The 24,335-nt window shown below is 36.4% G+C and overlaps 1 protein-coding gene across 7 annotated transcripts in view; it reads right to left on the bottom strand.

Moving 5' to 3' along the window:
• Nucleotides 1-3,412: 3,412 nt before the first annotated feature.
• ZFC3H1 (zinc finger C3H1-type containing) overlaps nt 3,413-24,335 on the bottom strand; it is a 41,599-nt gene continuing 20,676 nt past the window's right edge. For 5 of the 7 annotated variants that reach the window (XM_042017753.1, XM_042017758.1, XM_042017754.1 and 2 more), the window contains exons 17-35: nt 23,282-23,413; nt 22,187-22,308; nt 21,531-21,632; nt 21,042-21,158; nt 19,980-20,163; nt 18,036-18,222; nt 17,428-17,619; nt 15,292-15,529; nt 14,016-14,121; nt 13,735-13,933; nt 13,168-13,262; nt 12,154-12,264; nt 9,792-9,896; nt 9,529-9,694; nt 8,764-8,864; nt 7,482-7,583; nt 6,842-6,881; nt 4,384-4,446; nt 3,413-4,258 (exon numbers count right to left, since the gene is read on the bottom strand). In XM_042017753.1, coding sequence (XP_041873687.1) covers nt 4,121-4,258; nt 4,384-4,446; nt 6,842-6,881; nt 7,482-7,583; nt 8,764-8,864; nt 9,529-9,694; nt 9,792-9,896; nt 12,154-12,264; nt 13,168-13,262; nt 13,735-13,933; nt 14,016-14,121; nt 15,292-15,529; nt 17,428-17,619; nt 18,036-18,222; nt 19,980-20,163; nt 21,042-21,158; nt 21,531-21,632; nt 22,187-22,308; nt 23,282-23,413 — 2,500 coding nt within the window. In that variant the 3' untranslated portion in view covers nt 3,413-4,120. Of the gene's footprint in view, nt 4,259-4,383; nt 4,447-6,841; nt 6,882-7,414; nt 7,584-8,763; nt 8,865-9,528; nt 9,695-9,791; nt 9,897-11,298; nt 11,405-12,153; nt 12,265-13,167; nt 13,263-13,734; nt 13,934-14,015; nt 14,122-15,291; nt 15,530-17,427; nt 17,620-18,035; nt 18,223-19,979; nt 20,164-21,041; nt 21,159-21,530; nt 21,633-22,186; nt 22,309-23,281; nt 23,414-24,335 lie in introns of those variants that run through there. The other 2 variants (XR_006014375.1, XM_042017759.1) reach the window with 2 other exon arrangements.

The following is a 24,335-nucleotide window of genomic DNA, read 5'->3' as shown; positions in this document are numbered from 1 at the left end:
GATATTGCCACTTTGAGAAGTTAGCTACTCCTTTGAGTAGTAGTTACTGAGCACAGCAACAGCAGTACAGGTGCACAAGGAATATGCCTGAAGGATTTTGAATAAGCCTGTTCTATACCTTCCCCTCTCAGAGATGAGGTAAGGTCTCAGACACCTGCTGTACAAGATCAACACACCTCCTTAATCTTCTCAATTTAAAGCGTCCATTTATTGTTTCTGACAATCATCTTAACAAAAACTAACAAAAAATAAAAAAAAACACCCTAAAATACAACTTTCATCTAGAATTAATAAAGCCAGGCAGGAAGTCTCTACCACTAACTGCAATCAGTGCACTCACTACATAAAACAAAAGGTGCAGTGGGGGAAGACCTCAATAAAAACATTAAAGACACCATGAAGTCCATAGCTAGCTCTTCAGCTCCTGGATATACTACGGCAAGAAGTATTCACAAAGTTAGAGAAGTGCAGAAGACCACACACTCATAGCTCAGTCTTGACCAGAGATGGTCAGAAAGGACCAACACTGCTGGCCTGGCCCTGTACTTTTTGCCCTTGACTACAGGAGCATAGAGACAACCAGGGTGGAAGGTGAGGTTGGTAAGACAAAGGTGGTGAAAGCACACAGGTTTACGTACACCAGGAATATGACAGCATCATAAAATCACTGAAGCTGGAAGGGATCTCTGGAAATCACCTGCTCCAACTCCCCACTCAAGCAGGGAGATCTAGAGCCAGTTGTCCAGAAACACAGCCAGGCAGCTTTTTCATGTCTCCACAGCCTCTCTTGCCACCTGTGCCAGTACTCAGTCACTTTCACAGTAAAAGTGTCTCCTGACATTCACCCAAAACCTCCCACATTTCAGTTTATGCCCAATGGTTTTAGCCCTACTACTGGGCACCACTAAGAGCTTGGCTCTTTACAGCCTCCTTTTGTACACATTGATAAGCTCTTCCCCTTAGATTTCTTCAGGCTGAGGAGTCCCAGCTCTTGCAGCCTGTCCATATATATGGGATGCTCATCCCTTATTCGTCTTTGTGGCCACTCAGTGGGCTCTCTTCAGTAACTCCGTATCTCTTTTGAACTGGGAAGCCAGACGAGGGTGCATGGCTGCAGGAATGGCTTCATCAGTGCTGATGAGAAGGATCACCTCCCTGGACCTGCTGGAGATGTCTTTCCTAATGGAGACGAGCAGGGGGACAATGGCCTTTGCCACAGCACAACATAAGAGCACCAATGTAAGAATGTTAAGAGCTGTCCCACATGCATTAGTAGTGAGCACTAAAATAACACCAAATGAGACTAGTAGATTCAATGTAGACCTACATGAAGATAAACAAAACAAACACCAATTTCCATTTATTCTTCCTAATAAATGCAGTTGAATGTTTTGCTCATCCTGATGTGTCTTTACAAGGGGCCAGGAAATGAAAAATATTGTAGTGGGAGTACTTTGGTGCAGTATTATTAAAGATCTAGACTTTATTTCCAGAAAGACTTAAACTAAAGACCAAATAATCAACTCACTCTTCATAAAGTAACTGTTCTGAGCACAGAACAAGTAGCAGCACAAATTTATGGTATAAATTACTGTGGTTTCCTGTTATTTTTCCTCTTAAGCAGCTAGTAGTTTGCTCGATTGACCGGAATTACCCTTTATTCCCAGTTCTTCACCACTACTGCCTGTAATAAAAAACTGCTTGTAGAAGAGAAGTCCTTAGGAAAGATCACCAATTTGAAAGATTAGTATGTAGATTAAATTAATGCCCTTGGTAAATTTAATTCCTCCTGGTGAATAATTAATGAAGTTTTGCAAATGATAGCTAGAAATCCCCTTGTTTCTGGAACAGAAAGCCCACTTAGTAGAATACCAGAGCCTGGAGAGGATTCCATGCTAAGTGCAGACCTGTGGAAGCACTAACTCCTTCCTGGAACTTCTACATTAGCCAGCAGGGCATTTTTCTTCTTTCTTGGAAAAAAAAAAACCCAAACAAAAAAAATTTGTGCTGCTCTGAAGACCATACAGCTTCTTCATATTTTTTCATTTCAGTTTCTAACTTAACAATTCCTATTATGATTAGCCACTTTTATATACTGTCAAGCAAGTTTGGGTCAAAAGGCCACATGCATAAACCATGAGTATTTTAACCAGAAAAATATGAATTAAGGCCAATGGAAATCAGAACATTGTGGGCTTTTGGTTTCCCCTGCCCTATCTCCAAGTATTTAGAGAAGCCATTAAGGCAGTATACATGATTAATCCTTGATGAAAATGTAAAGCTTAATGTCTTCTTTATAAAGGTCTTTTGCTATCAAGTCACTGTACAAAAGGGCAAGAAAAGGCTGTTACTTTGTGACCTAAGGGCAAGATGAGACTAAGGTAAGAGTCATACAGGGTAGCATAACAAGCACCGTAACCCTTGACAGCTTTTCCACTTTTAATAGTGGAAAAGGTAAAATGGTATCCCACTAAAATAAACACTGCTGCAGAAAAATATCAACTGTTTATCTGAAAAGTTTTAAAACAAACTGTGAAAAAATACTTGGCCACTGTATGTAAGCCAGCATTCATCAAACTTAAGGGGGTTTTTAATAGAAAAAATTAAATACTACACTTTTGTGGTCTGTGCCATATTACATAAGTGTGAACAAAAATCAGGATACCACCCTACTCCAGAGAAGAACAGGTTTGAGTCAGTTTTACAATACTGGTCGTGTAGTCTGCAGGAAAACTTGGCCATTAAAGTGAGTACTTGAAGTTTTTTATTTAAGCATGACTGATAAAATTAAGTATGAGTTGTTTAATAGGACTTAAGGTACAGAAACACTCTCCATTCCCCTGGATGAAAATCAGTGTTTCCCACTTTTACCTCCTTTAAGAGCTGCTTCATGTTTAGCTTTAGAAAAAGTAAGGGGTTTGAAAGTTACTGGGAACTATATGTCACAAACTACTTTGCTTCCCTCTCCTACCATGAAGACCACTCATTTACTGGCACCTTAATGAAACACCAGTGCAACAGGTACTACAGCCACCTTTTGATACGATTTGGCACATATTTCATCTCTCTCTCCAATGTACACGTAGCAACTTTGGAAAATGGGCCTCATTTCATTAAGGGCAAAAAGGACAATATAAAATGCATTTTCCATTACTGAAGTGGTATTATTGATAAGAATAGCTGTTACAGGACAAACAGCTGTGTACCTGAGGCAAGGGGATGAAAAAAAACCCCAAAGGGACAGTTATTCTACCTCCACAATAGGCAGCTCAACCACATTTGCTTATCTCTTGATGAAAATAACAAAAGACAACAGATTTTTTTTGAAAGGTCGGCTTGTATTGAAAATATCTCTGCAAGAACACCTGTAATAGCACGAAGTAGTACCAAAACAAAACAGATGAATATTATCTTTCTTTAAACTGTTAAACTTTATTATAAATTAAAATTTCTTTACAAAAAAATTGCACATAATTGACCACTCTTAGGTTCTGATGCACTGGCATTTGCAAAAGTTTCTTTAATCTTCAAGTTTAATAGTCTCTGCCATGAGTCCAATGCAGAAAAGGGCAGTAAGCAACCCTCTTAGAGCCTTCAAGTGCAAGAAGCATACTTGTGGCCACGGCAGTTACACTTTCCTTAAGAGCGGCTGCTTTTGTTTTAAATCCTGTAATGAAAAGGTCTCAAAAAAGGTTTAAAAAAGGAAAAACCCAAAATGGACTAGTTGCTTTTTACTGTAAACACAGCCCAGTAAATTAATCCCAAACACAGATCTCTCAGGCATCAGCGAGAGTGTCAAGTGAATCAGGAACAGCAAAACAAAAACAGTAAATAAAAAGAAAACATAAAAAAATAAAGTCTGTCATTTTGATTAACTATACTTACGTAGATGACGTTATGAGAATCTGGCAGGGCCCAGAAGCAAGGCCAGACAGGGAGTTCATGTTTCCAGAAGAAGGTCATGTTAATTGTTTCCAGGTTCAAGGAAAGCAGACTGGAGACTTGATACGCTCAGCAATACTCATCTGCCTTACATAGATCTTAGGGCATGGATCAGCCTGAAGAACCATTCAACTGATTTTGGCATTTTATAGGACTTAGGGCTGACCATACCCAGCGTTCAGTGATTCTTGTTTTCTGTTCTGTAAGTGTTTAAATTTAAAAGCTCATCTAGGCTGACTCCAACCTCTTGGCACTTGGAAACTAGTTTTCTCAGGTTATCAGTTTTACCTCCTCCTGATGCTTCAAACAAGAGTTGCTGAAAGAGATGGGGAAGCAGATATAAGATTTAGCCAGAGCCTGAGCATCACCACATCTATGGATATGGGATATGCAGAGAATTTATATGAAACCTCAAACTGAATCATAAGGAGAAAACATTACATCTTTCCACAGTGTTGCACATAGAGGTAACTTCTGAAGGGCTCTCTGATATAAATGATGGACCTGTAAAATAAAGGCAAGTATTAAAAGTCAGCACAATTTCATGCACTCAAAATGAAATATCTGAAGTACAAAAATCTCTTGCAATAATTTTTAAAATAGTTTTGAAGTCAAGCCTTAAACTGGTACTAAAAGCAAAGGCAAGTTTATGTCTGACCTTAATTCTGACCCTTGTATGAACATGACTAGTTACATAAGGACATGCTATTTTTCTTCACAAGATTCTTGCCTCATTCATTGCACAGGATGGAACATGTTCAGGGAATGAAGAAGCTTACTGAATATTTCACCACTCAATATGTAGTCTCAAGTCTTGTTTATTGCATATCATCACAATCCTGCAATGAAAATAACTGTTTCATGGGCTTTTTTTCCTTCAGCATCTATCTATCTATGCTTTAACCATCAGTATGAGTATTAGCAACTCTCAAAAAAAATGGTTTTACCATTTTATGGTTCAAAATAGAGGACCAAAATATTTAATACTAGTACTTACTCAAGTGTCCTTCAACTACTGGTATCTAAAGTCCCAACTTCAATCAGAGTCACTAGGGGAGGTATTTGCTGGCATTTTAAATACTTGTACTCATTTTCATACTCTTTTAACAAACCTTTACATGACCTCTGAAGGAAATAAATGACGGGTTCTCCAGGAACAGGAAATCCATAATCTGAATCACAATTCAATTTTAAACCAATATCCTACTTGTTTACTAGAAAATCCAGTTATCTGGACCAATCACTGATTTGTGTAAACAGTTGTAAGTGCTCACTACACTCCAAGCCAAGACCCCCACAAAAACCCAACTGCATTGTGTGTGCCTACTGAAGTGATTTTACCACATACCGTATAATTAGTGAGGTGGTTGCAGAAGAAAATCGCAAGATTTCTTCTGGGTGTAATCCAGCTACAATGTTTCACATATGTCTCCATTTTAATTGGTTCATTTTCTCTAAGGGCCCTCTTTTTTATGCATTTGACATGTATTTTTCTAACCAAACAAACCAGCCACCAGCCTTACTAGAGGCAGTGTCTTAAGATGTAGTCCATCTAATACAATGACTGAAGCAGGGATCTGTGACTTATTACAGATTACACCAAACCAACACAGAGACAGAATTAAGGTTGAAGAGGCAACCCAGTCTTTGGTATCTCCTGACTTTGAGCTATTTGATCTAGCGAAACAAATAATTCTGCTTAGGGGACGTTCTTTTTAAACATTCTAGGAGACCGTAAAAAAGGAAGGAAAATATTTCGTATGTGAGTCTAACAACAGCCATGCTACCCTTTATGGATCAGCTAAAGCTTTAGTATTGATTCAGAAGACCACTGACAAAACCAGAAGGATGCTAAGAATAAGTCACAACAATGACACAAAACCAGATACAAGCACAGAAGTAGATCAAACACCACAAGCAAGTGATGAATCACAAATCCAGGGCCTCATGACAACCCCCACCCTCAAATACACATCTTTCCACAGGCAGAAGAGTATTTTGAAGGTAACAGCAACAATACCAGGAAGAGCATTCTGTTTGAAAAGTGATTCAGTTGCTGTACCCAAAAACCTCTTCTGTGTTTGTACATAGAGTGGTATTTCCCTACCCTAAGTACTAATAAGTAAACCTATTATTTTTGGCAAAAAAGGAACTGGCATCTTTTGTGTCAGGAACTATGCAAACTCTTTCCATACATTAGTATGGCAGACCCACCCCTCCAACTACTTCCCAGAACCAAAGAATGGTTTGGGTTGGAAGGGACCTTACAGATCATCTAGTTCACAAACCCCATCGTCAGCAGGGACATCTTCCACTAGACTAGACCAGGTTGCTCAAAACCGCACCCAGTCTGGCCTAGAAACCTCATCCCTACAAGAGATCTACAACTTCTCTGGGCAACCTGTTTGTGTCTCACCACCTCACAGTAAAGCTGTTTTTCCTAATATCCAATCTAAACCTCCTCTCTGTCAGCTTGAGGCTATTCCTTCTTGTCCTAGTATGACATGACCTTGCAAAAAGTTCCTCTCCAGCTCTCTTGTCCACTTGTAAAGATAGTAACTAGCATCTTCCAGCACAAGTCTTGCTTCCCTCTGCTAGAACTTAAAATACAACAATCTCCTCCAGGTAAAAAAAAGTAAAATGGGAGAAGAATACAGCCTTCCCAGTATGGGAAAGATACACAGAAAGACTGTGCACTCATTATATAATCCATTCTACCCTGACTGACAAAAACATTTCTCACACTTGAGGCAAATATTTTGGTGTTCATAAACTAGAGTACTTCAACTAACTAGAAATCTTGGATTTACGAGATGACCATTGCTTTGGGTAAAGCCAAGGTATGAGAAGTTTTACAGTATTTCATAATCACTTGTTTTAGTACACTGTATTGACTTACTTCTCTTTGTCCCATTAGAAAGCATTCGGCAGCAATGGCTCTGAGGAAAAGAAATATATAAAAACATTTATTCTTGAAGTATTTTAAATGCCATTAATGGCAAAATACTGACTGTGGAATGGAATTACTAATTTCTTGAGAAGAAACTAACTTCCAATGAAGTTAAATCTATTGTGAAAAGATAAAAATAGCCATTTTTTAAAAACAACCTTACATGAGCAAGACATTTCAGTGGTTCCCCATTATGAACAAACACTGAAGAAAAAGATCAGTTCAGCATCACTGGATAATGGAGAATACTGCTATTGTGATATATAAAGGGGAGGGGTAGAGAGGGGGAGACAGAAGTCAATAGTTGAATTTTAAAAAGCAACTTGTAAATACATCATTCATATTTATCTGCATAATATCCATTCACTTAAGTTTTCCCCAAGAGGGAAATTTCATTTCTCATTTTAAAGAGGTGACAGTATCTCTGTCTGCTGTAATGAACTAATATTACTCTCTAAATAACAAGCTAACGAAAGAGAAGTTTCCAGTACAAGCCCAACTGGAAGGACACTTCTGATTTACCTTTGTGAAGTAAACCTTACAAACAAAAGCAATATCTATGAAAACAGATGTATGACTGTTGCATTACATTTTCCAGATGGCCAGGCATGTTGGGATATTATATGTAAACATCTTGGCTTGTAGTTTCAGAATCTGAACATTGCTCTCCTCCCAGTATTGCAGAAGCAGTCTGTAAAAGGCATTCATGAGAAAGGAACACTGTTCTAATCACTTGGAACAGAAAAGCTATCCAAAGATACAAACACATTACACAAAATGTATTATACCTAATCTGAGACAAGAGCTGTAAGCAGGAAAAAGCCCAAGCCACCATATACAATACTGACTGATCATGCTCTCAGAACAAAACAAAACAAGGTAAGATACACTTTCAGAGAGTAACTAAGAAGTGTGAAATCAGAGAGAAAATACAATCTTGGCATATTACAAGATTCCAAGTGGATTACACATCCACTTTGAGCATGCACAAGGTAACTGCACATTTGAAAGGAGACAAATTAGTTTTATAGTCATGTGGCCAGAGATGCTACTCAGTCAGTTCTGCTCACCCATTTCATGCAGTATCAACATTGTCTAAAGGAGCTGCAAGTTCCATCTAGACAGAATCGCAACTTGGTTTAAAATGAAGCCATTCAACTCCAACCTGCCTAAGGCAGGTGTGTCACACTCTCCCCATGCTCACAACCACACACTCACTTCAAGCCTTGCTTTGAGTTCTTTGGGGTCACTGTTGATGATGAATAGTGTTTTGGGACTTTTCAATATTACTCAAATATTCATGTGTTCAGTGCACCTGAACACAGTAAAATATCAACTCTCATCCTGGAAGAGCATGTTTTGAAATACTGTTCAAGTAAGAGTCAGTGCAAGAGTCAGTGGTTGTTTCCCATCAGATTTTGTTTAAATTATGATTTATCATTGATAAATAAATGTCAAGTTAAGCCTTAAGGTAGCATTGTTATAGACTGGTATATCCATTTTTATTTGTTCTGGAACTATACTTGTGTCATGGGTTAGCTAGCACTACAACTTGTAATAGATCATCAAGTAACAACAAGATTTTAATATATATCTGATGTTTCTCTACCCACTTGAAATTTTGACCATTTGTAGTCATCATGTACAATGCAGAGTTAGTTCCTGTATAATTATAACCTGTCTGTAGATAGAACAGAACATTGTCAAATCTAAGATTGAGATGACATCAGAAGGCACAATATGCCTCAAGCAATATGCAATAATAGAGGAACAGTTTTACTTCCGTAGTAGAAAGCAAATCATGCATGACTTGCACAAAAAAACGATTGTTATGTTAACCATCTGCCTTGATTAAAAGTATTTTTACATACCTCAGTGCAAGTCCAGGATTAGTAGGCATGGTAGAACAAAACCGTTCCAAGGTTTTGGAATGCTGAGATTTTGGAATGCAGCTCAAATAAAAAAGAATTACCTGTAGAATTTGAATTATAAGCATTAAACCACTTTACAGCTCTTATTTTGCTAAGAACAATGGTATCACACACTATGAACACTATGACTAAAATGAGTTGCCACCTTCAAACCTTATATCCCTCAAGGATACAGAAATCAATTTGTATAATACAGTGTCAAATTGCTAGCACCACATATTTTAGTCCTTCTAGCCTGCATGTCGTGCATAAAGATCAATGCACTGCTTGTTAGCAAAATGGGATCCAGGATTTCTATAAGCTTTATTCTGTCTGTTACAAGTGCTCAATTTCTTCCTCCTACTTTATTCCTTCTGTTTCTCAACCATTATAATTTCTATGATCAAAACTGTTTCCACCTGCCAGTGGTACTCTTGCTTAACCTTATCTTCCCTCCCTTACACATTTTCTCTTTTCTCTAGAAAAAAAATCATTTGTCATTAACATGCCATAAAGTTTCTCTTTGCATTACATGACCTTTATTTGAAAAGGTCACTGCTAGATACTCTTCTGCTCAAAACACTACTATACTCAGACACTTCTTTCTTTTTCTAGCTCTCAGTGTTCATATACTGATGCTGTACTTGAATAAATAGATTACAGGTACCTGCTAACAGGTCATCAGCCTCGTTGTTTACCTAAAACTGTCCACAGACACATTTTTACCTTATTATGAAACTCATAATTGGTCCAATAATCAGCAGTACTAAACGGAATTGGGTATCTTGTGGGGATTGTCACCAGACATCTGTTCACTAGATCAGTAAAAAGCTTGAATTCTTGAACTTTGTTGGTGGATTCAACAACTTTGCTATTGAGAAAAACAAGGTAACTGGAAGAAAAAAAAAAAAAAGAAAAGAAAAAAGATGGTTCTGGTAGCCTTCACTTAATAATTGAGATTAATTAACCTTCTTCCCTTAAGAACTTACTCCAACCAAATGTTCTGAACAGTTTCCTGCTGCATCACTGCCCCCAGAGCTGCTTCATAAGCATCCAGTGCTTCACCAACACTTGCATGAAGAGACTGGCACAAACTGTTTATATAAAAAGATAAGAACTGTTGTATGTCATAAACAGTATGTGTAATTACATATTAACAGTAAGATACAATTAAGACTTTCCCATTCTCAGATGCAAGAAAAAAAAACAGTGCTTTCAGTTTAACAGCATCATGGACTAATCTATCAGTCAATTTATTAGAATGGGTAAGTCTCGCAAGCAAGTAACAAGGAATAATAAAGCAACCATGAAGTTTAAAATGCAATCCTTAAGAACAAATTAAATATTACAAACTGTCTTCTACTCTTGTAAAGTACCCTTTACTAATCCTTCTAATAGGAATGCTCTAACTGGAGACAAGTCTTGAATTTCCATTGGGAAAGCTCCAAGTGATAAATTTCAAAGTCTGATTAAAGCCACTTGGGAAATAGTATCAGTCTCTGGCAACAAAGTTAGTATTCTGAAACAAATATTATCAAGATCTGGGGTAGAAACATACCAATTGTGTCAGAGGAAAAAGAAAACTGACAAGAAAAGGTCAAACCCCCCCCCCTTAATTTTGTTAAACAGCTTCTCAAAGAAACATACAGCTAGACCAACATACAAGACCTCATCAAAGACAAGAGCAGACACACTCTTAGATCAAGACATGGCGAAAAATCCGTATTTCAAAGTGTAAAGTAACAATAAAAAAAAGGCAAGACTTCCAGTAAGTAATGGGGGGCAGGGGGAAATCTAACAACCTCATAAAGAAGCAGAATACAGAAATATATAAAATAAGATAGGGCTGACCTTGCTACCTTGCTGTAGAACCCTCCTGACTGAAGTCACATAATCAGTGCCTGATTCTACTCCTGCTTTCCCCAGGAATTATGAACTAAATCACCAATTTGCTACTCTAAAATAGTGTGTATACATTTGTGTGCACACACAATAGGATCTTTCCAAGTAAAACATTGTTACAAGACCTTTAAGACTTTGCTGATTTCAATCTATTTTCAGTTGGTAAAAGTGAACTTTTACATCTTTTGTCCTCCATACCTGAAGAAAGGAAATATAGATACACAGGCCCAGGTACCTAGAGACTTACTGTAGCAAAACTCAAACAGAGAAACACTCCCATTATCTCTGAAAGTAATTTAGGCACTTCTTTCACGAACACTTACTTTTCCTCTTAGAAGCAGGTGTTAAAAATACAGGAGAATCTGAGTTTAAGTCAAGGTACCTTATGACTAAATAGTGATCTCAAGTGTCTTAGTAACAATACTTCTACTGTGTAAGTGGGAAAACCCAAAACTGAACTTCTCAAGAGATATTTTGGTTAAAAAAAAAAAAATTAATTTAAGTTGATATTAATAGACAATGTAAGAAAAACCCCATAAAGGTAATCTTTAAAAAAGGTTTAGATTAAATTTTCTTGAAAACCATTCATTTTACCTGTAGGTTGTCCACCAACTAAAAACAATAAGCAACAGTGTTGAAGAAGTTCTGAGGAGTCTTCACTCAGTATGTGAAGCAATACCATCTTTGCCTTTTTACTTATCTGAAAAGCCAAATAGGTACTTGTGTAGACTGACAAACCCAGACCACAAAGTGGTAAACTTCCTAAACAGCCTAAGCAAGCACCTTAGTAACCACAGTTAAGTAGCTAGTATAAGTTACAGATGGCTAATACTGTGGTGTCTGGCAATCCTGTATAAGGCTGCTATCAAAAGGAATGATGGAAGAAAAAGAAAAAAAGAAAAAGGAAAAAAGATTGTGTATACATGACAAAGACATGTTCCTTTACAACCTCTTGCAGAGGAACAGGTCACCCTCCTGCATTAACTCTGCTGTGGAGCTTCTCCATGAACAGCTGAAACAATGAGTCAAGGAGCTGGGGAGATCAGGACTAAACAGAATGGAAACTTTGCAAAGTAGAACTATTGTAAAATAGAAGGGAGACAACTGAAAGCCACAAGGAAGAGGAACACTACTAGCAGCAGTAACCTAAACCAAAAGTAAAACAAACAAAAAAATCATTTTGAGATGAACACACCTTTTACCATTCCCGTAGGTCAGAACTTCTGAAAGATTTCTCAAGTGGAAAATTTAAGCTGACGTGCAACTCAGTTTCATAAAATTATCTCCAATGTGCAGCAGGCCAGTAGGTTCTCTAAAGACTGGCCAATCACTTATTGAGAGAACTGAAAGTGATACACCCTTAGGCAAGTTATGAATACTCTGCTTTTGAAAATGCTATTTACTCAGACCCAACAGCTGTTTCTCAGAAATTCCTTAGAAAAATCTCACCAGTAGATCTGCCACAGATATGGGATTTGCTGGTTAACAACATCATCTGTAAGATGTTCTTTATAGAGAGGTGATGTAAATTCAATTGGCATTGGAAAATTCAAGAGATATCTACAAGAGAAAAAAGGAGTAGTAAACAAGAATATGCTTCTACATGGAAGAATTCTATGTAGACGCAATGTTCAGTTACGAAGTCCAGTTCACAAAAAATACTAAAAAAACATGCACTTTTCCTAGATTTCAGTTTAACTCTATCCAGGCAAAATCTGTACAGAAAGCATTACACAGAAATGTAGAATTAATACAGAAGGCATTTACTCTCTCATTATGCACGAAGTTAAATATTGCCTTATATTACAGACTTTCCCCTTCCTTCATAAAATACATCAAGTACATAACAAACGTAAGCAAGAACAAAATCTAACACCTAACTTAAGAGATAAAAACATTTCAAAAGCTCATCTGAATGAGCTCTAGCACGGAAGGTTTTTGCTTTGAAGACCTTCAGAGGCATCTATTTTGCTCATAGGGAACTTGCAGATTCCAAAACTTTTGTCTTTCAGTTAGGTGCTAACATTCAAGGGGAAAATCATCAGGCTATATACGAAACCTGTATCTTTTAATCAATACTAATGTGATTAATAACATGCTGGATGTCTTGACTGAGGTCTTTTACAAGTGCCTAAACAGTGTATTTCAGATACGCCATTTTAGGCTCCTAGCTTTAGGGGGGAAAAAAAAAACCAAAACCAACTTTGGTATATATATGATTGACTTTCATTGCCCAGATCCAGACATTTGACTTGCTTGCTGTTTTATTTTTAGATGCTCATGGTTTTATAAATTAGCGTCTATGCAAAAACAAGCGTAAACCTTATACTAAACCATCATTCACTGAAGTTCTGGCAAAACACACCATGCTAAAAAATAGAGTTTGAAAGTTCTAGGCTACCATGTTATTCATGAAAATGCCAATATTGCCAAAATTTAAATTAAAAATTATTCTAAACATACCTTAAGAGATCCATGGGACCATGCTGTTGGCATGTATTCTCAAAGAAAGCTGCCACGAAATCTTGCAACAGTGGAAGAATACTGCTTGACCTTTCCTGTTTTGTTGTTTGGGGGTTTTTTTTAAAAATAAAAAAATTAAAATCAAACATCAACCTGGAATATGGTGAGAGTAATTTAAGCAAAATAAATAAGTGGCGTGTTTATCTCTGCAATGCTCCACTGTCTTCATTCTCTCAAGAATGAAGTTTAAATGGGGAAGTCAGCAGTAGGAAGAAGCTGAAAAAATATTACAGGGTGGTTTTTTTACTTTCTGTTACTCTTTCTTAAGATTAACACTGAATTAGAACAACCCAAACTACAAATTAATGATTTTATGTAATTTCTAAGATTATCTTTTATCATTTCACTTGTCTTGACAATTATACTTTTCCTATTTATATAAAGGAGTACTAGACATTACAAAAATATCACTAAGTTGAATCACTTTGACAAGCTTTTCAAACAACAAAAACCCCAAATTTTATAGAGCTAGCAGACCAGCAAACAAGTTTTGACATGGAGTATTACCTGTGAAACAAGAAATTTACACAACTGATAAAAAACTTCTGCATTCTGAGGATTCCTCTCAAAAGCTCCAATCCACACCTTGTGCGCATTTTCACTCTGCTCCATCTGCAAATACAAGGTGGCCAAACTCTCCAAGAGCTGACAGTTGTTAGGGCAGAGCTCCAGTAAAGATCTACAAAGTTCTGCAGCAGATTCCCACCTTAAAGAAAAGTAAAGGTCAGTTAAAAAAAAAAAAAAAGTGAGTCAAATACTTCAGTTAAGAATGTCTTGAAACAACTTACCTTTCAAGCAGTTTCAGCAAAGCTATCATGTTTCTGTAGAGAGGGAAGCAGACAGCTATTCTTTTGTCAGCCTCAAGGCTTTCATCAGTACATGTTTTGACTGCATCTTCAAAACAAAAGTAAAAAGTGAAGCCTTTACACCTCAAGCAGTGTCAAAGTTATGTGAAGCCTTAACATAATAAAATGTCTCCTTTAACATCAGGAAAATACATAATCTGAAAAGATTACTTCTGAAGGTGCTGGTTTTGCAAGTTATTAGAAATAGATGATCATCTTTGGAAAAGCTCTCTTCACACTTATCACCACAGTACAAAAACAAAAATCTTTGTTTCATCTCTTACTCATTTTAAAAACAGGAAACATCCTAACAATGACATTAAAGCAATGTTTCAGATAGAAGCATATGCCTAGATTTAAAATCACACACCAGGATTTCCAGTGTAGCTGCTGAAAGCTATTGAGACAAACACTAATGCAGGATATTATTTTTCTCCTCAGCATAATAAAAAGTTACCCAACAATGAACACCCCATTACCATAGCTAGACTGCCCTCACTCACACAGCTGGGCTACTCCATTGATCCTTGAGTATTTCAACACTGCACTACCACTGGAAGCATAGGTATATTCTCAGTGGCAACTCAATACTGCTGCTGGCTAACACACTAAATACTGACATTTATAAATACTATATAACAGCACTTGCCTGCTACTGTGAAGTCTACCTCTGACAGCACCACCATAAGTTAAAATCTCGATTTCTTCTAATATCTCCATTTTACACTTTAAGTAAATTGAATAAATTTTTTAAACTGTGAATTAAGATAAACACATGGATTGTTCTGCCTCTTTTAAGGAAATACACTAATATTTCAGGAAAGTAACTTTCCAATAAATACATCCTAGCGAGAGAAAGGGGGAAGGGTAAGAAAGAATGACAACTGAAGCTTGGCTTTATGCTTGCATAAGCCCAAAAAAATAGCAATGTCATACAATTACAAGCCACTGTCTGGTCTTTTTCTCTGAACGATCATATTCTATCAAGCTAAAGCTGTGGCTTGGAACCACAGACGCAAACCTCATGTTTGTTAAGCACCCAAGAACGTGGATTTTCCGCACTATTCTGTTCAAATCAAAATGAATACACTGGATTAATTCAATGGCTTAACAAAGTCATCAGCAATATTGCACTGCCTTGAAATTCCAGAAGCTGAATAATACTTCTTGAATTACAACGTGTGAAGAATGTATTAAATATTTACTGCCTTAATCTTACCTTCAAACATAGCTAAGAGTGTATCAGGATCAGTCTTCACATCTTGAACTGTCTGCCATGGTATTAAAAACGCCTCTTTGTGCACAATCCTTGAAGGACTGACATTAGCTGGATCATAGAACTTGACTGGGAGAACACCAAATTCAATTAAATGTATGTAAGCCAGCCAAGCCAAACAACGGTCACTTGCAGTAAGGTGTTCTGATATTATCTTTTCATTTGCTGATCTTAAAGCATTCTGTAAAAGTTAAAAGAAATACAATGCACCTCAACCACAAAGTCTTTAGAATTTAAGAATGAGAAAAGAAAACAGGAAGAGTAGGTTTCAATATTCTCCAATTTTTTCCATAGAAAAGACAGGAACTAATTCTTTATGTAAATCAGGATTATATTCAGCTTATGTGAAAGGGTGGCTATTCAAATTATGCCATTTCTAGTAAAAGGTTTGGAAAAACCACAGAAGATTCTTATTGCAAAAAGTGAAGAGAGACACTTTGAAAACATGCATCTCCCAACATATATGTTCCCTTTTCCTTCTCTATTCTCCTATTACCTCCAATTCCATAGAATTAATACAGTAACACCAGATACAACTCATCTACAACCTGGATTCAACTAGGTTTTGTGCGTTTGGGGTTGTCTGTTCACCTTGGCATTTTTATGTATTAAATTCTAGTTGTAAAGGTACTAAGTTACAGCTATTCAAGTCTACTGAAAAGGCCACCATCTCTAGACATGATGTTTTAAAAAATGTTTTGAAATCCTTACTGAGAACAAGGATACTATTTCAAATTTTTCTACTAGTCACATGCAAAGATAGAACAGTCCAGTTAAACAAGCAGATCCCAAATAAAATAATTAGAGCACGCAATTAAATAAAGTCTAAACATAAATTCAATAGAACCTCATGACTAGTGATGTGTCAACATTTTCCTGGACAAACACAGTATGATCAAAGAATGCATTTTTCAAGGGAATGAATGTACTTGCAAATTTATGCAAAATTCAGCAGGACACATGCCCTGAAGTAGGTGAAAACTGGTGTTTCAAAAGCATTTCACTTATTCACGCCACAAAATACTTAGAAATTGCTTTCAAGTTTTCCAATACACACTGCTATTTACTCTGAAGTAGCAGTTACTTTGAAATTATTTCCTCTGAAATATGATTAAATAATCTCTTGCCATTCTTTGGCAAGAGATTATTCAAGCCATTCTTTTCAATTACACATTTCAGATTCATTTAGAAAAAAAAAAGTTTAGCTTTGTGATGATGCTTTACAGAAAGGTAAGGGTAACCAACCAGTGTTATTCTCCCTGGATTCCCATGTTGATTTGACACAAGGAGTTTTTTCTCCCTCTGTTTTTTTTATTAATTCAGACTTATGTGTCTCAGTACCTTTGGAGAAAGCCAGCACAGCATTGCACTCTCCCATTCTAACTGGAGCCAGACAAAAGCCTGAAGGCCTAAAACTCTGTCTAAGGACAGGCTGCAGCAAGCAATAGGCGGCACCTGCTGGCAGGAATGAAACACCTTGCAACTGAAAGGACAGAGCTCCCATTTTGGGAGAGGATAATGTCCATTTCTCACCCTCAGCCACCACTTTTATCATCTACGCAACAGTTAACAGTCACCTAAATTATTTCTACATAGTTCTGGCCTGAGATAACTCAATGACTTCGGAGTTCATAGGAGAAATAAAATCTGATTTAACAGTCTCCAGATTGGAGAGCAGGGCAATACTGTTAGATAACTACTATATTCTTTCCCAAGAACTACCGGTTTGATAATTTCTGTGGCAATTTTGAATACCTAAGGCATTACTAACAGGCCCTTCACTGCAAAAACCTGATCTCTGGCTTACTAGAAACCAAAAAATAAAGCATCTCCCAGGGCATTATTTTGAGACATAGTAATCTAGGCTATTAGCTACTCAAACAAAAAAAGTAGGCAACGAAACCCCCAAAGGTATATCCAGATTACAACAGCATCATAGCTCAACACAGAAGCCTCTATTTGTTGAAGGAATTCTCCTAAAGGAAGGCACAGTTCCTCTAAAGTTCAAACTATCACAGTCACAGGCATTAAAAAGGTAAAGCTATGGAAACACTCCTGAGGTGGTAACTTGGAAGTTACCTGCAGCAGAACAAGAGCATTCTGATGTCTTCCTGTAAACAGGCTTAAATGAACCCTGTAGAGCAGAGTCTCCAGCAGCTGAAAGGACACAAGATTTGGATTTTCTCCTCCTTCTCTCACTTCCATTAGGAACTGCAGCATCCTCCCACAAACATAGTCCTTTCCATCAAAGGAATTCTCCAAATTCAAAAACTAGAGAGAAATAAATCATAGTAATAACAATCACAATACAAGTAAGGCTCTAGGTTAAAAATCATACAGATCACAAACTTCGAATCGTATCTTTTGCTAGCTTATGAACCGTGTTACCCTCCCTCACAAAGTTCCATATTAAACATATTAAACATATTAATTTAATATGTACAAGAACACCCAAATTTTGCAATCAATGTAACATCTTGATTTTAAATAACTTTTACTACCTAAGGAAAAGTGATGATTTCTACAAATAACCTGCAGGAACTTGATTTGTTTCATTTTCAACTTCTGAGTTTTTAAAAAGGTACAGTGCTTTTTATTCTACAGTTTCCCTATCATACATACTGACTTTATACAGTAGAAATACACTTACAGGAACATTTCACATATACTTCGAAATTTTTACTTACTGTCCACCAGATTTGATAAGAGGGAGCATATTCCACTGCTGTTTCACACATTTCCTGTATTTCCTCCTTGGTTCCTCTTTTTGAGAAAAGTCTGAGGTAATGACACCAAATTTCAGGATTTTCTTTGTTGTTCTCAAGGGCTCGAGCCAAAACATTTAAAGTAGAATCTAAACACTCAGATGACGAGCTGTAAAAAATAAAAATTTTAAAAAAGCACTCTTATCAACTGTGTTGGTATTACGACTTGCACAACATCAAATATGAAATAGATGCTTTTAATTAGAATTAAAGTCACACACAGTACGCCATCTTTTTTACACGTTGTCCTTTACTATCACCAGGTTTCAAAGCTGCAGCAAGTTTTCAACCTTCAGAAGTTATCAGGTGCAATTATCATAGTGCACGGAAATAAGTATTCTATGAAGACTGCCAATTCTAATAAAAGAGTCCAAATTATTGAAAATGGGTAAGATTCATCTATAAGCAAAGTTCTCAAGCTGCAAGGATATAAAGGCATTTACGTCATACAGGCTTAAGGACTTAAGTAGGGATTTTAAGAATGTAGTAAAGTAAGCTGTATTTTTGTTAAATATTTAATAAGTAATAGTAAAAGGATGAAATTTTCTACAGTCACTAAACAAAAGCCTTTACTTCAGCATACCATGCAGGTTCTCTAAGACATTAAAAAAAAGAAATTTGCTTTTTTGAGATAACGAATCATGAGATGACACCCACCAAGTAATATATGATTAGCTGAAATAACTGACTATACTGCAAACCACAGAGCTGAGCTTTAATTCATAAATACATCTTGCATAAAACCACAGAATACTTCTGAGGTCCCATTTGCTCTGAAATCATCTTTAGAAATTATTTTGCATGGACATTTATGAGAAGAAAAACACAAGTCTCAAAAAAAACCTTAACACAGTTAACCATGCATATGTCTGAAGCTTTCCCAATGCCACTACTTTCACCTGCTACAGCAGTCAAATTTCTTCAGAGTGCTGAGGAAGTGGGGAATGAGAGAGGTGGCTGTTTTATGAAAAGGATGCATATCTTCCACCAGGTTTTCTCCCTTTTCTTGGTTGTTTCCCAAGTACACTTATTTTTAGAAGGCATGCTCTTCTCATGCTGCCACTTGCTGGTAATACTTTGATTACTGGTCTTTCCAGTTCTACTCCTTCTACTGCTCAGGCACCTATTGATACAGCTAAACTGATTTTTTCCTACATTTTCCATTATCCACAGTTTAAACAAGGCTTTTAAAGTAGATCTGCTCCTCTCCATTCCCCTTGCTTCCTGTTGCAGTTGCTCAGCTGTACCTCACTTAAAACTGAGGTTAATCGTCGTAACGGATGAAACCACCATGACAGAATTCCTATTGAAATGATCTGATTGCCAACAGAAACACGGTACCCTGCAGTGTAAGTTTAAGGAAGAGAAGCTAGAGAAACTTAGAAAACCAACATTAAAAAAAAATATCACAAACTAAGAAACCAAGTGCTCAATTAGACCATTTCTACAGGGATAAAACCAACTAGCAGAACTGTTCTTATAAGAAAGTTTGCTGATGAAAGTAATTTCAAACATTATTCCAACCATCCACTCTGCAGAGAATGATTTGAGTTCACTGGTCCACCTTTACTGCAACATTCCACTGAGCACTTTTCAAACATGAACAATTACTTCTCCCACACTACCTTCCATCAACTTCCACTCTGAATCAGAACCTACCCAAAGATAAACCATCAGTGTAATTTATTACTCATATACTACACTAAATACAGTAGGAAATATAATCTATTTTTTAACCTGAATTAAAGTAATCAATTATTTGTGCCATTGTTGGAGGAAGTTCTTTAACATTAAGTAGGAAACTTTATCATAGCATTATAGGTACATAGCTAATAGGTAGCAAGTGTCTAAAATGTAGCGACATACCCTTCATTTTGATTCAAGTATTTATATGCAAGTTTAATCCAAAGCTGTACATCACAGGGGTTTTCTTGGACACTTGCTTCCAAGTTGGAAATGTCATCAGTCTCACTTGTAAAATACCGGACATCATCTGGAGTCACCACAGCATCAAGCACTGGAACTCTTTTTTTATGTTCTGTGGGATGGGCTGTAAATAATATACAAATTTTAGAAAAAAAAATTTTCCTTTTCAAAACAGTAGTGATCTGTAACTCTCACAAGAGGTGGCATCTATATATTTCAAGCATAGCCATTGATCAGAACTAAATAGCATTATCCAGCATCCTTCAAACTGTATTGCCTGTAGAGAACTGGTTATATTTCAAATGTGAAGGAATGAAACAAATAGCAGCAAAGGCTGCCTTGATCAACAGACACCAGCTGAGGCAGATCATTAGGCACCATTAGGAACTAGACACATTTGACAAAGAAAAATTTTTCTCAATTCTGAGTCTCAAAAAATCCTTTTTAGGCGATCTGCTAACAAATGCTAAAGCTCCTACTTGCAAGAGTCACGTGTGAAACACTGGCAGGTTACTGATGCTCCAGCAGCTTCAAAATGCTGTTTAACAGCAGCTTTTTTTAACTCCTGAGGTCACAGAAAATACTAACTCTGTAAAAATTTAGGATGTTCTTCCACTTAAAGTTCGGGGGGAGGGGGAAGGAGAAGGTGGAGATGCTGAGGGAAAATAATTTTTTTTTTTTTAATCCCAGAAGTGTATTGGCAAGGCTGAAACATTCTAGGGAAAAAGGTCTTTATGTTCCTTTTGAGAACAGGTAATTACAAATTCCACCTTAATTTCCCGTCACATTAAAGGAAAAAATCTAATAGAATTACAAGTGTAGGTCAACCTTTACCCATAAATTTATGTAAAATAAAGTTTGCATACAGGAAGTATAAAGTCAAGAGAACTATTAAAAGCACTGATTTTCTCAAGAACCACTTTAAAAACCAAGTGTTAGAAAGAAGTGGGTGGGTATTTTCCTCCAGTACTCTTTTTAAAGGCCACCACACATCCAGATTACCATATTTAATAGGTCCAACAAACTGTTCCTCTTCACTGCTGCTACTATCTAACAGAGGTTTTCTCCAGTACTTTGGTCTCCATTTCCGTTTCTCTTTCCAAGTTGTATGTGGAGGTGCTGTAAACAAAGTAGTAGAAACTCTTTCACTTTTCTGTATTCAAGAGTAAAATATTTTTCCTGATAAAGGTTTTAGATAAAAAGATTCTGTGAGTTCAACAGAAGTGTATAAACTTCAATACCACTCATTTAAAATTTATTGTGCTTAAGTGCATAAATAAAGTCTACAAATGGAACTCAAAAGCTATTACATTATTGCCTTAAAACAAACTCTGTGTTGTCTTGAATTCACCATTATCAGAATTTATAATACTAAGATAAATAAACTAAGCAACAATAAGAAAAAATATTCTTGGTTTACAAAATCATCGGGGTACTTACATAATTTTTAAAAGTTTATATATATTGCATTTAATCTACCAAGTTACTTACTGTGACTTTTACTCTCGTTGACATTGCTGGCCAGAAGAACAGCCATCTGATCCACTGACATACGATCTCGGTTTATACCAAAAAGTTTTTCAACATATTTTTCTGAAACAAGAATATGTGTAGCTTAAGATAAGCATATGGATGAAAACAGTTATGCAACTTAACAGCAACTTAATACAATCTATGCTAAAATTATGAACTATGACTGCTTTAAGATGCATGGCGATTTAACACACTAGCACAAAGAAATGAAAAAGAAGGAAGTGCTGTTTCGCAACTTGCCTATATGGCAAAGGCATTGTTATAAAATTCCAGCTCCACCAAAACAGGTCAGTCCAGTAGTTGCAGAAAGAACGGAGGAAGAGGAGAGTAAAGATTCCATGCTCACTGCTCCCCAACACCCTGAATTGCAGCAATTATATTTTTTAGAGTGAAATGTTTTTCAGATCAGTGATTGTTTTCGTTTTGTAAGATAACAAGGTAACTAAGTAACTACCCACTACAAAGGGCAGAAATGGACAACAAAAGAAACTTCATATAGCTGTATCTTATACATTGCTTCACATCAAAGTCCTTGCACCCACAGCTTTTACTGAAACCTATTCCTTCAGAAATGAATTTTTAGATACAAAAGAGAATAAAAGACTCTTAATAACCTGTGGCAGCGCTAATTTCCTCATCAGTGCTTTTTTCTGAACAGCCAATCAGTTCCAAGTTGTAAGACAGAATATCCTGAAAGAGCTGCTTACGGCTAAGAGTGCAATCTTTCATGTGCTGCCTAAAACGAATAAATAAGCAATTAATACGTTTATCATAGCAACGAATTATTATGAAAGTTTTAGTACACACTTGGGTGAGGCATAAAGAAAACAATACTCACAAAAAAACCTATTGTTTGCTTTGATGTTTGGTTAAATATACCTAGGCCTTTTCTAAACTTAAACCTACGTAAGTAACTTATTCCTAGTCCTCATTATTTCACTACAGCCTTACTCTTTAAATTACATGTCTACACACTCATTTTGCAATAACACAAAACCACAGCACTTAGAACCTTCCACTTCAAATAAGGTAATTATAAGAATTAGTTATCGCTTTGTATTTTAAAGAGTCAAACAATGGTTTGATGACAACAGCTAAAAGCTGATCCAGAATAAAGCTCACTCCTATTTTTCCAGTAGCTAAGTTTTCATATTGAGTTCATTCCTAACCAATTCATATCCACTTGTAAATACACTGCACAACACTGTTAAACAAATTAATTTTTAATAAAATTTAACACCAGCCTTTAAGGAAACAAACTTAGCCAGTATTTTCCGATGGAACTAGAATTACAATATTATTATATTTTTAATTAATCATGTATTTGATATACACGTTTCATCTCAAGTGTGCTTAACAGTATCAACCACTATGTGAGGCTCTACAATGAGTTGAAGTTATGCTGAAGTTGTATGAGACCGGTTCCATTTAAACTACTAGAAAGGTGAAATATTCTATAACAGGCCATACTACTTTTCTAAATGTACATCTAAAGAGCCTCCTCTTTTTTCATGGCTTAGATGAAAGGAGTTTTTCTTCCAACTTAGTATCTGCAATAGAGTATTAAAAATAACCTTGTCTAGAACTTGTGCATAGGATCACATACCCAGATCTTTCAAAGAAAAGAAAACCATACTTATTTCGGACTCAAGAGTCAGACATTTAGAAGAGAGGTTTAGTTTAAGTCAAGAAAATTAAAAAGTACTCACCACTGACAGTCATCATCGTTACACGTGCCTGTTAAATCAAAGCGGCAGAAACACTGTTTGGGCTCTATCATATTACTATACGTTATTGAACTGAGGAACAGCTTTTCCTTCGTACGAAAATAAGGACTAAACCTAAAATGAAACAGTGAATTATTGTCATAAAAGTACACAAGGCAAGACATCAGTTTTCTAAAAAAAGTAATTAAAAATCACTTTCTGTATTAAATCTCATTATTTCCAAAACCCTGCTACTAATCAAAAGCATCATTAACCTACAGGCTAAGAACAAGAGGGAGAGGAAGGGAACAAAGGAGTACTTCTCAATCTAATCAAGCTCTCCTCTAGCATTCTCTTCTTTAGGTGCAGAACTTCAGGAATATGAAAACAGGAAGTGCAGTAAAAACCCAGTACAGAAAGCAAACTAATGAAAGTGCATTTCAGTAGTTTATAGAAAATCTCATCCTCTAGTCAGGATGACCAACATCAAATAAAAGTGTAAAGAGAACTGTTAAAGATGAACTTGAAGAAACAGTGGGGAAAAAAGACAAAACATATCAGCCTTAGAATGTATAAAAAAATGAAACCAGTCGTAGCTAAGCAGACTAATGCTTATTTTAAATCTTTAGCTGAAGCTTGACTACAGCAATTTTGGGATTTCTAGCTCCTTCAGGAATTGAAATCATAACCTGGAAGTCAAAATGAATACTCCTGCAAAGATGGCATACTCCATCTTCCACTACTTAAGAGCAAAGCAATAAAAAACCTGAAGCACATGGTAGGATACAACTACTCCAGTTTAAATTCCAGACTTTTGTTTTCTAAAATTTGATGTGCAGGAACAAAGTTCTCTCTAGTCAAAAGACAGATGTTCCAAATTGATTACACTTGCAGATGTTACTGTCAAGTCAAGATGAATCACTGTGATTATGCCTCTTTCCACTGAGCAGGAATCCAAAAATAGATGATTGAGCCAATTTTGACTCAGACAATGTAAATCCTAGCCAAGTTCAAAGACTGCATAATTGAAATATGCTTCTTAGATTTGCATTATTCA

This window comes from Corvus kubaryi, unplaced genomic scaffold (genome assembly GCF_017639235.1).
Source record: "Corvus kubaryi isolate FWS band 111438036 unplaced genomic scaffold, C.kubaryi_AGA036_p1.0 137, whole genome shotgun sequence".
Lineage (NCBI taxonomy): Eukaryota > Metazoa > Chordata > Aves > Passeriformes > Corvidae > Corvus > Corvus kubaryi.
The sequence above is the reverse complement of the archived record's forward strand: the minus strand, read 5'-3'. Positions and strand labels throughout refer to the sequence as shown.